This window comes from Solanum pennellii, chromosome 4 (genome assembly GCF_001406875.1).
Source record: "Solanum pennellii chromosome 4, SPENNV200".
NCBI classification, from domain to species: Eukaryota; Viridiplantae; Streptophyta; class Magnoliopsida; order Solanales; family Solanaceae; genus Solanum; species Solanum pennellii.
The window spans coordinates 64,677,631-64,690,446 of record NC_028640.1 but is presented as its reverse complement, the minus strand read 5'-3'; the positions used below and the strand labels follow the sequence as shown (position 1 = coordinate 64,690,446).

At 33.5% G+C, this 12,816-nt stretch overlaps 2 protein-coding genes across 2 annotated transcripts; both read right to left on the bottom strand.

The window, feature by feature from the left end:
• Positions 1 to 1,598: 1,598 nt before the first annotated feature.
• Positions 1,599 to 3,572, bottom strand: LOC107017180 (protein NEN4). Its single transcript, XM_015217451.2, has 6 exons — positions 2,734 to 3,572; positions 2,611 to 2,657; positions 2,463 to 2,526; positions 2,293 to 2,370; positions 2,033 to 2,212; positions 1,599 to 1,948 (listed from the first exon to the last, which is right to left on the bottom strand). Exons 1-6 carry the CDS (start codon positions 3,259 to 3,261, stop codon positions 1,859 to 1,861), a joined length of 987 nt encoding a protein of 328 aa, XP_015072937.2. The 5' UTR covers positions 3,262 to 3,572; the 3' UTR covers positions 1,599 to 1,858.
• Positions 3,573 to 5,958: 2,386 nt separating this feature from the next.
• LOC107018133 (bifunctional aspartate aminotransferase and glutamate/aspartate-prephenate aminotransferase) lies at positions 5,959 to 12,538 on the bottom strand. The gene is made up of 10 exons (XM_015218520.1): positions 12,177 to 12,538; positions 9,671 to 9,905; positions 9,480 to 9,573; positions 9,298 to 9,401; positions 8,410 to 8,658; positions 8,193 to 8,306; positions 7,968 to 8,051; positions 7,437 to 7,607; positions 7,143 to 7,256; positions 5,959 to 6,339 (listed from the first exon to the last, which is right to left on the bottom strand). Exons 1-10 carry the CDS (start codon positions 12,311 to 12,313, stop codon positions 6,199 to 6,201), a joined length of 1,443 nt encoding a protein of 480 aa, XP_015074006.1. The 5' UTR covers positions 12,314 to 12,538; the 3' UTR covers positions 5,959 to 6,198.
• Positions 12,539 to 12,816: the final 278 nt, after the last annotated feature.

Sequence of the window (12,816 nt, the reverse complement as noted above, 5' to 3'; positions counted from 1 at the left end):
TATCATTGACTAATGAGTAATTTCTGAATAAAAAACTTTAATAATATAAATACAGTATATATACTGATTTAGTATCAATAAAGCAAAACTATCAGCCTTAATGATATTGATTTAGTATCAGTAAAGCGAATTAGTTGATGGTATATAGTGTAATTATGTAGTGGTTTATGAATTAAAGGGGTATTTTTTAGGGTATTTGCTTAGTTTTCCCTAAATTATATGCTTAAAAAGTTATAACTAAGAAGATTTTACTAATTCACCCCTAAAAAAATTTCTTGAAAATTTTACAAATAAATGTCAATACTTACAAAAGAACTGACTGCAAGAATAATATAGGGAAAAATCAATAATAAGAGACAATCAATTTTAATATAATAATCAACTAATATGGGACAAGAGACTGAGTGAGTAATAAAAAGTTTTGCAAAGATAAAAAGATTGTAATAAAAACAAGATTTTTACTTTCAGAAAAACTACATAAATGGGTTATAAAACTCAAAATAATTACATGTACATACTCCAATATAAAGTAATTCAAAAAAACTCATTCTCTCAAAACCAAATTACAACTCATACCCCTCATTAATTATGATCGATAATTTTCGCTTAACAGTATCATATGTTATATTAATGTTATTAAAGCTGATAATTTCGCTTGACTGATACTAAAATTGCATAATAATACTCTATAAGATGTGTTTATACATACTTCTATATATTTGCAAAACATTTTACAAACTTGTATAAAAACTGGATTTCGCCTTTTATGAAATTCAACCCTTGAAAATCCACCAAAATTGGTCAAGAACATCGCCAAATAGTTTAAATATGCGTTGAATAACTTTATTTTAACCACAACTTCAAAATGATATCCTCAATCGTCAATCTAAATGTTGATGGATGTAGATTTGCTCAACATTGACAAATCTACCATAGCTACTCTTGAGGACCTGCAGAATGACCTAGAATCAAATGGAAGGCAGGTGATATTAATCCTCTTCAATTATATGTCTACAACATGAAAAAGAAAAAATGAAAAAGAAGTATGTACGGTCAGACCTCTCTATAAAATTCATTCTCTATAACGACATTTCACTATAACGTCAAGTTTTCTTTAGAACCAATTTGACATGTTATATCTATAATAACATTTTGTTGTAGTAACCAAAAAATATCTGAACAAATGATGTTGTTGAAGATACACAACATGAATCAATTAATGTTTATGTTTGTTTTGCAGTTGGCACTAATCAACCCAATGTGTCATGTGATGCACAAATTAAGGCTAACCAATTTTTTTGAAGAAAACTGAAGGGAAGGTCCTTTTGACATTAGTGAAGTCATTGAGGCATGTTTGACTAGTAAGAACATGCTTCTTGTTTGATCTGCCAATGTTAGAACAGCGTAATATTCGTGTTTTTGAAGTAAATGTTCTCAATGGTGAATCGATCAGTACTTGATTCTCCTTTTGTGTGTATGTGTATGTTTGATGTTTCAATCTGTATCATATGTGAGTCAATTTCGCCTACATTGGGGCTCAGTTACATACATCTAATGCCAGTTTAACGCGATCTTTAGAACGTTAGCTAGCCTTTCACTTGGCTCAAATCAAAGAATATCAGCTGAAATTTATTCATTGAGAGGTACAAACATTTACAGAGAACTCCACAACTTGAAGAATCAGTTACCAAAGAATATAGATTCGTTAACTTAGAACCGAGTGAATTTTCCATCAAGAGGCACATAGTGGACCAAAAAGAATTCCTCCAGGCATTTTCCAAGAAAGTGAACTTGTAGGTATATATGCACCCCTTATGCTTGAATTCCGATAAATGAGAGAAGGATGGATTCTTCTTGTTCATCGGAAGAGAGTCTGCGAATGCTTTAGTAAAGTATTCAGAGGCTTGTTTTGAGCTTTACACAACAAGTTCCTCACACCTGCAGTCACCTAATGAATAGTCCAATAATTCCAAAGTCAGAAAATGAACTAATACCATCATGCATATAGTAAAGAGTTAAACGAAAAATGAACCTTTCCCAAGCTCTGTCTTGCATAAGGAACAGTTCTTTGATATCCAATAGCACTTGTCGATGGAGGAGATTTCCGGCTTGTTTCTTCTCTGCACGGAAATTTCCCTCTGCTACTACTCCTTGTTGTTATTGAGGAAGGACTACTCTGCCACTTATTGATCGGAGAACTTGGAATATTTTGCTGATAAGAAAAAATAACCTCATAAGTTTTCTTTTCTTAGATCAATTTGATTTGATGAATATGCATGCATACATACATACCACTTGGCTTCTACTTCTTGTAGTAATGCTGGTTGTGCCTTGACAGTTCCCAATTGACAAATCTGGTAGACTTGATTCCTAACAGTAGAAATGAATCGCGATTAAGCAAAATATATATAATCAAACTTGGAAGTAGTTTTGCCACGATAAAATAAGTTACAAAAACATACAAGAAATAGAACTGTTGCACAATGTTTTAGGACTTCCAAATTCATCCGAACATCGTCTAAGCTCCTGCCATTCACGTTAAACAATCCAAATTAGGATCCATTTTCATAAATAAAATTTAACCATAAAGTTTAAGCTTTTGAGTCTAACCTGTGTTTTTGCTCCCCGAGATCAAAGTAAGCTGCTAACGAAGCCATCTACAATAACGAATAATTTAAGAAGCAATAATCATCAAAACTGAACTTTATATCGAGTGAAATGTACATGGTGTACCTTCATGTTTCCAGCTCTTTTACCAAATTTCTCAGATAAAACACCTAAGGAATCGATAATTCCAACAGGCACAGGTGCAGGGTAACCAATTTCAGCGAAAGCAGCTTTAATACGAACACAATCAAATCTCTGTATGTTATGACCTGCCCAAATCCTACCATCCAAAATGTTGAAGATCTTTTGTGCAACTTGTTCAAATGAAGGTGCATTAGCAACTGCTTTTCGCGTAATACCATCGACTCTCCCTGACTTTAATCCAACAACTGACAAATCCCCTGGCCTAATAAGGGTGCAGTAGCTCTCAAGTTCAACAAGCTTTCTTGAACAAACTACCATTGCACCAAACTCCAACACCCAAAATTTCTGTCCAGGTTTCGATGGAACGTTTGTTTCCAAGTCAAAAAACACAATCTCTGAGGACCTTTTGTTGATTGATATGTTAGGAGTTGCCATTTTATTTTTATTTTTTTGCCTTTTAGGGGTTGAACAAGTTGTTATTTGATGAAAGTGATGGAAATGATGGTCCATTTGTGTTATATATATATGGAAAAAAAATCAAAGAATGTAAAGATTGAAGAATATTCTTTCATGACATTAATTGGTAGATTGTATTGTAAATCAAGTTAGACTAAGTTTTGGTGTTTGTACAAAGTTGTCCTTAGCTTCTACTTGATGATATCCTTTTAAAGGGAATTCCAGTTAGATAGGTAACATTCCCTCTCCTACTCTCCATGGTTTTGTCAACCTGATAGTAGTTGGAGAAATTATTACGTATTATTTCATAATGTAATATATTGTATTGCTAATTTCATGCTTCTTATTTTATTCTTATTGAGAAATTTGATTTCATTTTGTATTGTATTGTAAATTTCATGCTTCTTATTTTATTCTTACTGAGAAATTTGATTTCATTATCGCAGAAATGTTATGACATGTTTAAGATTGTAAGTTTCAACACTTTTATATATAGCCACACACAAATGTTATGTCATTTTTTATATCAAAATTTTCAAAAATCATTTCTTTGTTAAACTCTTCGTCAATTCAAACTATGTCACATGCGGAAGAAGTAGAAGGATAGTACTCCCTCTGTTTCAGAAAGAATGTTCCTGTTTTTTTTTTAGTTTATTTCAAAAAGAATGACTCATTTCCTTTTTTGGCGACACTTTAACTTTAACTTTCCACGTGGCATGTTTAAGGGCCCGTTTGGATGGGCTTAATAAAAGCAGCTTTAAAAAAGTACTTTTGAAAGTGCTGAAACTTATTTTCAAAATAAGCAGTTATGCGTTTGGATAAAAGTGCTGAAGTTAAAAAAAAAGTTGTTGATGTGTTTGGCAAATAAGTGCTGATAAACAGCTTTTTAAATCAAAATGTCTGAAATACCCTTAAAAGCTGTTAACATAATAAAAGTTAATTAATTTATATTTTACAGCCATAAATAATTATATTTTGCTATCATTCACATATTTCTTTCTCATCACAAATTATGTATAAGAGGAATATAAACTTATTATAGATTTTAAAGATATATAATTTGAATAGATTAAAGAACGATTTAAGATTTTATTTTAGTTTCATCCATAGGTAATAATAATTGTCTATCATTCACATATTTCTTTATTATCACAAATTATTTATAAGAGGAATATAAATTTTTATTTAAGTTATATGTGTAACTTATTTTACATTTTAATAATATATAATTTGAATAGATCACTTGAAAGATTTAAGATTTATTTTATTTTCATTCATTAGTAATAGTAATTGTCTATCATCCACACGTGAAAAGGGAAAAATAGAAGAAAGAGATGTTAGGGTTATGTAGGTAATTTGGAGATTGTATAAAAATATTAAGGGCAAAAAGGTAAAAATGTGGTCAACTTAAAACAGCTTATAAGTTGGAAAAAAAAAAAGCACCCCTACCCCAGCTTTTAACTTTTGACTTAAAATAAGTTTTTTTTAACTTAAAATAAGTTATTTTGAGTATTGCCAAACAGCTAAATAAGTCAAAAATCAGCTTTTAAGTCAGTTTGACCAGCTTTTAAGCTGAGCCAAACAGGATTAAAAAAGTCATTTTGGTACATTTGACATAACTTTAATTTAGAACTACAAGATTAAAAAATCTTCTTTCTTTTTTTAAATTACGTTTCAAGTCAAATTAGGTCATCCTTTTTTAAACGAAGGGAGTATAAAGAAAGTACGACTTTATAAAAGTATTTCTGAAAAGTTAAAAATGTTAGTTAGGCTAAATAAGTTTTAACTCGAGAAAGTGTAACTTTACATTGGACTCAAAATGAACATAATAAGAAAAGAAAAAGATTACACGTTTTGAATAGTAATATAAAAACATGCAATCAATATTGCCTTTTTGGGGGGTTTAAAAATAGTAAAATAGTTTTTTTTTTCTTTTATTAATTAATGAGAAATTGAAACAAAAGGAAGTCCAAGAAGATAAGTAATCCCCTGTTCCCTTGCGTTAGTTAACAGAAAAAGTTGGCAACGCATGCTCAGATGGTGTACCATATCACACGTTAATTCTTTTTTGATCCGTTAAATTATGTCTAAATTTTTTATAATTCATAAAACTACTTCCTTTAACGAAATATAAGATATAATAAATAAAAATATGAAATATATAAATCACATCTATCAAATGAGATGTCGTCAATTGAATTTCATGTCACACCACGAAAGCTGTGGGATTGAATAGGATTTGGCAACTCTTAATCAAAGGTATTACGAGCCTTATGAAAAAAAAAAAAGTAAATAGAGGTGAAAGCGAAAAGTATTTTTCATATAGTTTTTAAATGTCTCACATTTTATTTTAAGTCATCAAATCTATGTAACTTAATTTAGCTTTAAAAATTTGTCAATTTAACTTATGAAATGCACAATATCACATCTACAAAGGAACAAAGGAAGTACTATATATATAAAAAGAGAATTGTTCTCGAAGTTGACTTACGAAATGCACAAGATCACAATTCACAACTACAAAGGAACAAAGGGAGTACTATATATATAGAAAGAGAATTGTTCTCAAAGTTAATAGGTGCGCGTGACCCCTTCCTCGCCATGTCGCATGGTAAGGAACCTTCGGACACTATACTGCCCCAGCATGAACAGAATTAGATAGCTATAGGGTTGAAACTTAAAAACATATCTAACACGTTTAAGGGTTACAAAGGGCATAGTTAAGTACAAATTAACAGTTGAGGGGCAAAATTGTGACTAATTCTACATCACTGACTTATAAATTTTTTTAGAGATAAATGTCACACTCAATTATTTTCATTTTCAATCATCAACTGAGAAATTGCACACAAATTAACAATGTCAGTGTACAGGAATGCACTTAAGAATACATAAAATGAGAGAACATGGAGGGTTGGGTCAGACTACATATTATTTATGCATGTTTGGCTGTAGCACAACCCAAATAAGCAAATATTAGTGATTCATGTTTTACACTGGGACAGGAGGTCTGAGAGTAACCAATGCTTTCTTGATTCTCTCCACAGCTGCCTGCAAGGTCGAAAGGGATGCTGCATAGGAGATACGGATACATGTGTCATCCCCAAATGCATCCCCAGGGACAAGCGCAACCTGTTTAAGGTAAGAGTGAGGCACATGCATTAGGGGATTGGAGAATAGAAATGAGAGGCAAGGAGCAGGGGCGGAGCTAGAACTTTTTGACAATGGATTCAAAGAAGTAACAAGAAGGGGAGCCTTGGAGTAACTCATAAAGCTGCTGCCTCTTGCAGAAATGCAAGGTAAGGCTGCGAACAATAGGCCCTTATGGTCGGGCCCTTCCCCGAACCCTGTGCATAGCGGGAGCTTTTAGTGCACTGGGTTGCCCCCCTTTATTCAAAAAAAGTAAAAAGAATATTTCTCTAGAGAGAATCTAATCTGCAACAATGCGCTAAACATTAAGACCTTCAGCTGCTGAGCTAAAGTTCATATTATGTCAAGGGGATTCAAAACTTAATATCTATACACTCACAAACGAATTGACCTTATATATACCGTGTAAACTTTCTAACGATTAACCCCCGTAGTTCTGCCCCTAGTAAGGAGCTAATGCACAGCAGTCAGATTTTTCCAGGATTGTCTTTCTGGATTTTGACCAGATTATATTTGCCTAACAATCGAGAATGACATAGTTAAGAAGGAAAACTTTTCTGCAGAATCCGCAGGTTTTAGATGCTCAAGTAGATAATGCTCTCATGGTCAGTATTAAGAGTTGTTTGAAAGCTGCAGTATCCATATTTTCTGAACAAAGGTCAAGAGAGTGTATCCTCAAATTTATTTTTAGTGCAAGCAACTTTGGTCCTATAGGTAACTAAAAATTCTGCTCATATGTTGTTTTGTGGCTATGCTTATTAAAGTTCATAAATGATGAATCTTACTTGAGATTTATCCAGCAAATATCGGCAAAGAGATTCTGAGTTGTTGACAGAGCCAAATCCATCAACCTCTACTCCGTAATAAGAGCTTAAATCAATAAATAGATAAAATGCTCCCTGCAAAAGAAAAAAGGAAGTTTGGGCTCAATATATCAGGGGTAAGAGTGCAAAAAGGAAATAAGTGAACAGAGTTTACAACTACTCGATGCATATAATCCTGTTTATCTACTTTTTAAGTCCTCCGTAAAGAAACTTTACTATTAGGTACACTCATAATTCATACAACTGGACTGTTACCCGAGGCTCTGAAATTTTGACACCATCAATTTCCCCAAAGCTCTTGACAAGGAAATCTCGCCGCTCACGAAATGCTTTTACCATAGTTGCAACTGCTTCTCCACCAGCATAGCCCAGTCCCAAAGCAGCCACAGCTGCTTTTTGTGAGATGCTACTTGCACCTGACGTGAACTGCAACAGCAGAGAAATAGATTTAGAAGTAAACTCTCGCATAGGGGGAATAGACAGTGGATATATGAAGACTGTTATTTAGACAGTGAACACTTCTTTTACTATTATCCATGTGTCTATATTGAATAGGTAAATATTCTGGTCAAATAAAAGACCACATTCAAGGAAAGTACTTCAATGGATACATTAGACACACCAAAATAAGTATGGTCGGATGAAAACTGGTTTTGTCAATCATGTTAAACAAAATCCAACGATGAAACTCAGTTTCCAGACCAGTTAACTTGTTAACAAGAATTCCTAAGGAAAAATACCACATTCATTTAAGTCGATAAACTTATTAAGAACAAAATATATTACCTGGCTCTGTAACTTATTACATGCAGAAACAAAGTGTTTAGGACCAGCAATATAGCCAAGTCTCCAACCAGTCATTGCAAAGGCCTACAAGAATGCATAAATTATAAGGCACACCTCCAGAAATATATATTCCCATATTTGTAAAAGAAATAGTCATTGCCAAGGAATTCAAACGCATGGGAGAACTAAGGAATTATAATGTTCATACAATAAGAGCTGCATTACCTTAGAGAAACCATTTACAGTGAGAGTCCTATCCCACATACCAGGCAAAGATGCAAAGCTGGTATGAGTTGCTGGTGCATAAATAATGTGTTCGTAAATTTCATCTGATATCACCTGCAGACCAGAAAGCATTTTTTGTGGGGCGGGAAGGGGGTAGTTCAGATTCAAAGAACAGATTCGGATCATATTTCGGACGAGTTAGACATGATGAACCTACAAGAAGCCTCGGGTGCCTAGCCACAATCTCAGCAATCTCCTCAAGCAATTTCCGAGGGTAAACAGACCCTGTTGGGTTGGATGGAGAACAAAGAATCAGAAGTCTTGACTTTTCAGTCAGTTTAGATTCAAGAAGCTTTGGATCTAATAGAAAATCTTCAGATATGCTGGTCGGAAGAATCACAGGCGTTGCATCTGCCATCCTTGCCATTTCAGGGTAACTCACCCAATAGGGAGCTGGAATAAGAACCTGTGCCGTGTATGTGCATTAATAAGCCAGCAAACTTCAGAAGTGAAGTACTTATATCTCAGAGCTAACAAATATAATCTTCATTACATAAACTGTGGCAATACTAATTGAGTGATTATTATTGTAAAATTCCATTGTTTAACATCCATATTTGAGGAGGAAAAACTAAAGAGTATCAAACCTTATCTCCTGCATCTGATACTTTAAGATAGAGAGAAGACAAACGGAAGATAAATGAAAGTTTTCTTTTCAGGGGGAAGGGGAGGAATGCAGCAAACTGATTTAACTAATGGTACTAACATTATATTTCCCATCACAATCAAACCAGCTATAGTATTTTTCTACCAAGAGATTAAACAATAGACAAAAGGTGAAATATGCTGGCGCTTCCTTTAATGAAAACAAAATAACTTTTTGAGTTAAAATTTTGTATCCAAACAATGAGTGCAGCAATCAAAAGAAAAAGAGGCTTTGCTTAAAATCAAACAGTTATTAACTTTTTAAGTCATTCACCACCAAAGTAAAATTGTGGGAAGACCCGTTATAACAAAAAAAAATATAAAAAAGACATGTTATAACAATTCAACATGGAAATGACAATTATGTGGAAAGTTAATTGTCCTCGATGTGTAGATTTACCTCATCCCCTGGAGAACAAACTGCAAGCACTGCCTGAACAATACTTTGTTTTGCCCCATTGCTTACCACAATCTGATCAGGAGAGTATGATAGCCCATTCTCCTCTACATCAAGAAATCAGATCAGAAAAGCAAATAGAAACAAAAACCTGTGTAATGAACATAAACTAGAGAAATTAGTACCTTTTAATTTATGACAAATAGCCGACCGAAGTTCCATTGTACCTGCATTTGGTGTATACCTGGTATGACCTTCACGAATTGCATTTATGCCAGCCTGAATAAGTGGACTAATTTAGTGAACAGAGAAAAGAATAGAATATTGATTTCCTCAGAATAGGTATAGATCAGGTTATGTGATTACGAAGTATTACCTCTGCTATTGGGGCTGGAGTATCAAAATCAGGTTCACCAGCTGCTAATCTAATAACAGGTACACCAGCTTGCACGAGGGCAGTTGCCTGATCAGTTATAGCAACCGTTTTTGAAGGCTTTACTGAATTTACCCTGGGGCTGAGAGAGAGATCAACCTCAACTCTGTCCATGTTCTGTGCTATGACAACTGAACCTGTTCCACGTGAGTATAGCTGTCTCTTTGCCCCTGAAGATCTGCCAGACATATATAAACAAATATTCTGATTCAGCAAAAACATATAGGGGGAGTAATTTTTTACTGAATTCTTATCAAGGTTCAACTTCACATCCCTTATGTCATGTTATTAGAGAAAAGCAAATATATGAAAGTCCATGTTTTTTTGTCTTTGTCAGAGAGAGGATAAAAACAGTGAAAAGACATCTCTTCAAGCTCGTGTTACCTTTTGATAAAAACGACATTTCTTCAAGCTCTCTCTCTCTCTCTCTCTTTCCTTTTCCCCTTTCTTTTTTTGACTGGTAATAATAAGTTTAAATAATAAAAGTAGCAAATCACATTTACATGTTCATTCAAACATTTCAATATCACAACTTTTGTCTCTTCCGGTTAAGTTAACCTTCTTGGGATGGCCTAGAATGAAAATCAGGTAATATACCAAAATTGACAGGGAAACACTATTTTTGCAATTGGAAACATTTTATAAACAGAACCAAGGGTAGCTAAAGATTGAATGTCAGAAAAAGAAAAAAAAACACTAGCACAGTAGATTAGAAAAACATTAGTGAGAGAACAAAAGGAAAAGAGAAGGCTTGTCGTCCCCAATAAATAAGAAGAAAGATGAAAGATTACACATACGTCATCATCATTTAATAATGGTTAATTGGTTATACTTGCAATTCTTTATCAAAAAATAATCATACTTAAGATCTTTACCAAAAAAAGGATTATTCTTAAGGATCTTTATCAGAAAATATTATGCTTAAGATTCTTCATCAAAAAATTAAGCTAAGATTCTTTATCAAATGATGATTGTACTTAAGATTCTACCAGTGTCTCTCTCTGTAGCATTATCTTCTTTCTTAGCCACAAACTAATAATAGTGATGACATTAATTCTATGTTGCTCGGACTCTTCAAAAATGTCGACCAGTGTCTCGGATCCTCCAAAAATAGTGTATTTTGAAAGATCTGACACCGGTGCGGCAACATTTTTGGAGAGTCCGAGCAACTTAGCATTAATTAGTTCTGTGGGCCACGGTTTCATAGAGTGTCAATTACTGTAAGAGTTCTTGACCAAAATCATCCCTATTATTTCACCCTAACTTTCATTACATCCTTACGCTATCCTACTAAACCAGCAACATCCTTTAGGTTTTCCAAACTTCACCAAAATCATCCTTCTGTAATCTTTTCCGTCCTTTTCTAACAGAACCCTTCTTTTGTCATGTGGACCTCATACTTTCTTTTCCTTATTAATTTCATACAAGCTAGCTCTTGAAAGAGCAGAAACAATGAACGCTGATCAACATAAAAATCAATAACAATATAAAATTTTCTTCTCCAATTTTTTTCACTCTTAGCATTTTCTCTCCAACAAGCCTGATTCCTTGATGCTACAACTCTGCAGCAAATGCTGGAGTGTTGCACAAATCTTTTTAAGTGCCCTCCTAGTTTAACTTTCATGATCACCCATTCTCTTTTCTTTTCATACACTGTGGATATTCCTACTTCCAGCTACAGATCTTTCAACAACGTTGGAATAGATCCTCTAGTCGGAGAACCTGCTAAATTACTTTGCGAATCTTATGATACACAATTCTTTCTCCAAGAAAAGTTGAGACGATACATAGACTCCAACTCCGAAGCAATTGACGTCATTTTGGGGATTGAACACTTTTAAAAGGAGATGAATACAAGATTAAAACTTTTAAAACCCCATATGATATCTACATGTGCAAGGAATATAGGTAGCTATCAGGAGTCATAAGAAACTAGGCTAGTCTTGTGTGTTGGGATTCTGCTATCTCATCTATCTTTCTGCTGTATTTCTCTTCTCAACTCCTCTCTATTTCATTCAAACTTTGTTCACTGTTTCATTGCTATTAGTGGCTTGCAATTCTGTTTAGTTAAAGCTAATATATTATTTGTTTGGGTTATTACACACTGACTCCAACTCCGAATCAATTGACGTCATTTTGGGGATTGAATACACTTTTAAAAAGTATATGAATACAACATCAAAAAATTTGAACCAACCCCAGTATGATATCTACATGTTCAATGTAATAACCTTCTAACTGTGACCTCCTATCTCCTTCCTCCTCCCAAGAGATCGAACCTCTACTTCATAAAAATCGAAACTTTCACCATCCCAAGCATTTTCTCAAGTCCAAAAAACATACTAACAATAAGATTCCTCTAACTAATCAACCAACTTCATTATTTTGTTAACAATTCAAAATTCTTTGAGGTAATTAGAATAAAAAACAAGGGGATATAGAAAATTACCTGAGAGAGAGACCTTGTAGGTTAGAAGAGAAGGAGATTGATGTGGGGTTGAGTGAATCTGAATGAAGTCCAGAAATGGTGGGTGCTGAACCAATTCTTGATGAACCCAATAGAGAAGAAGATGAAGCAGCAGTCATTTGGTGGGTTCTATAAGCAATTTCAAAGTTGGGTTTTCAAGTGGACGATGAAACTTCATTTGGGCGATGGAATAAATATGTTTTTATATGTAGTGAAACGGAAGAGGGTTGGTAAGATTAGAAGAAAGAAGCCTAATTGTTGTTGGAGGCTGCTTTCCTCTTCTTTGGTTGGTGAAGTAGTTGTCTTTTTTCTTTCATTTGATCGTAGCGTTTAAATTTATCGTTAGGTAACAATTAAAAGACACATTTTATGTAAGGATTGATTAGTGTGATCGCATTGTCATTTTGATATCTTTTTTTAATTTATGGTTAATTATTATGGTTTAATAATTATATTTCATATTTTACTTTACATTTTTATAGTAGATCTATTGCATATGTCCTATTTTTCTTATAGGTTTATCATTTAAATTAGGCTAAAGTATTTATCACTCCTGAACTTGAAGCTTTTTATTTAGTATACACTTAAATTATATTCTGTTTTAATTACCCCCTCAAACTTG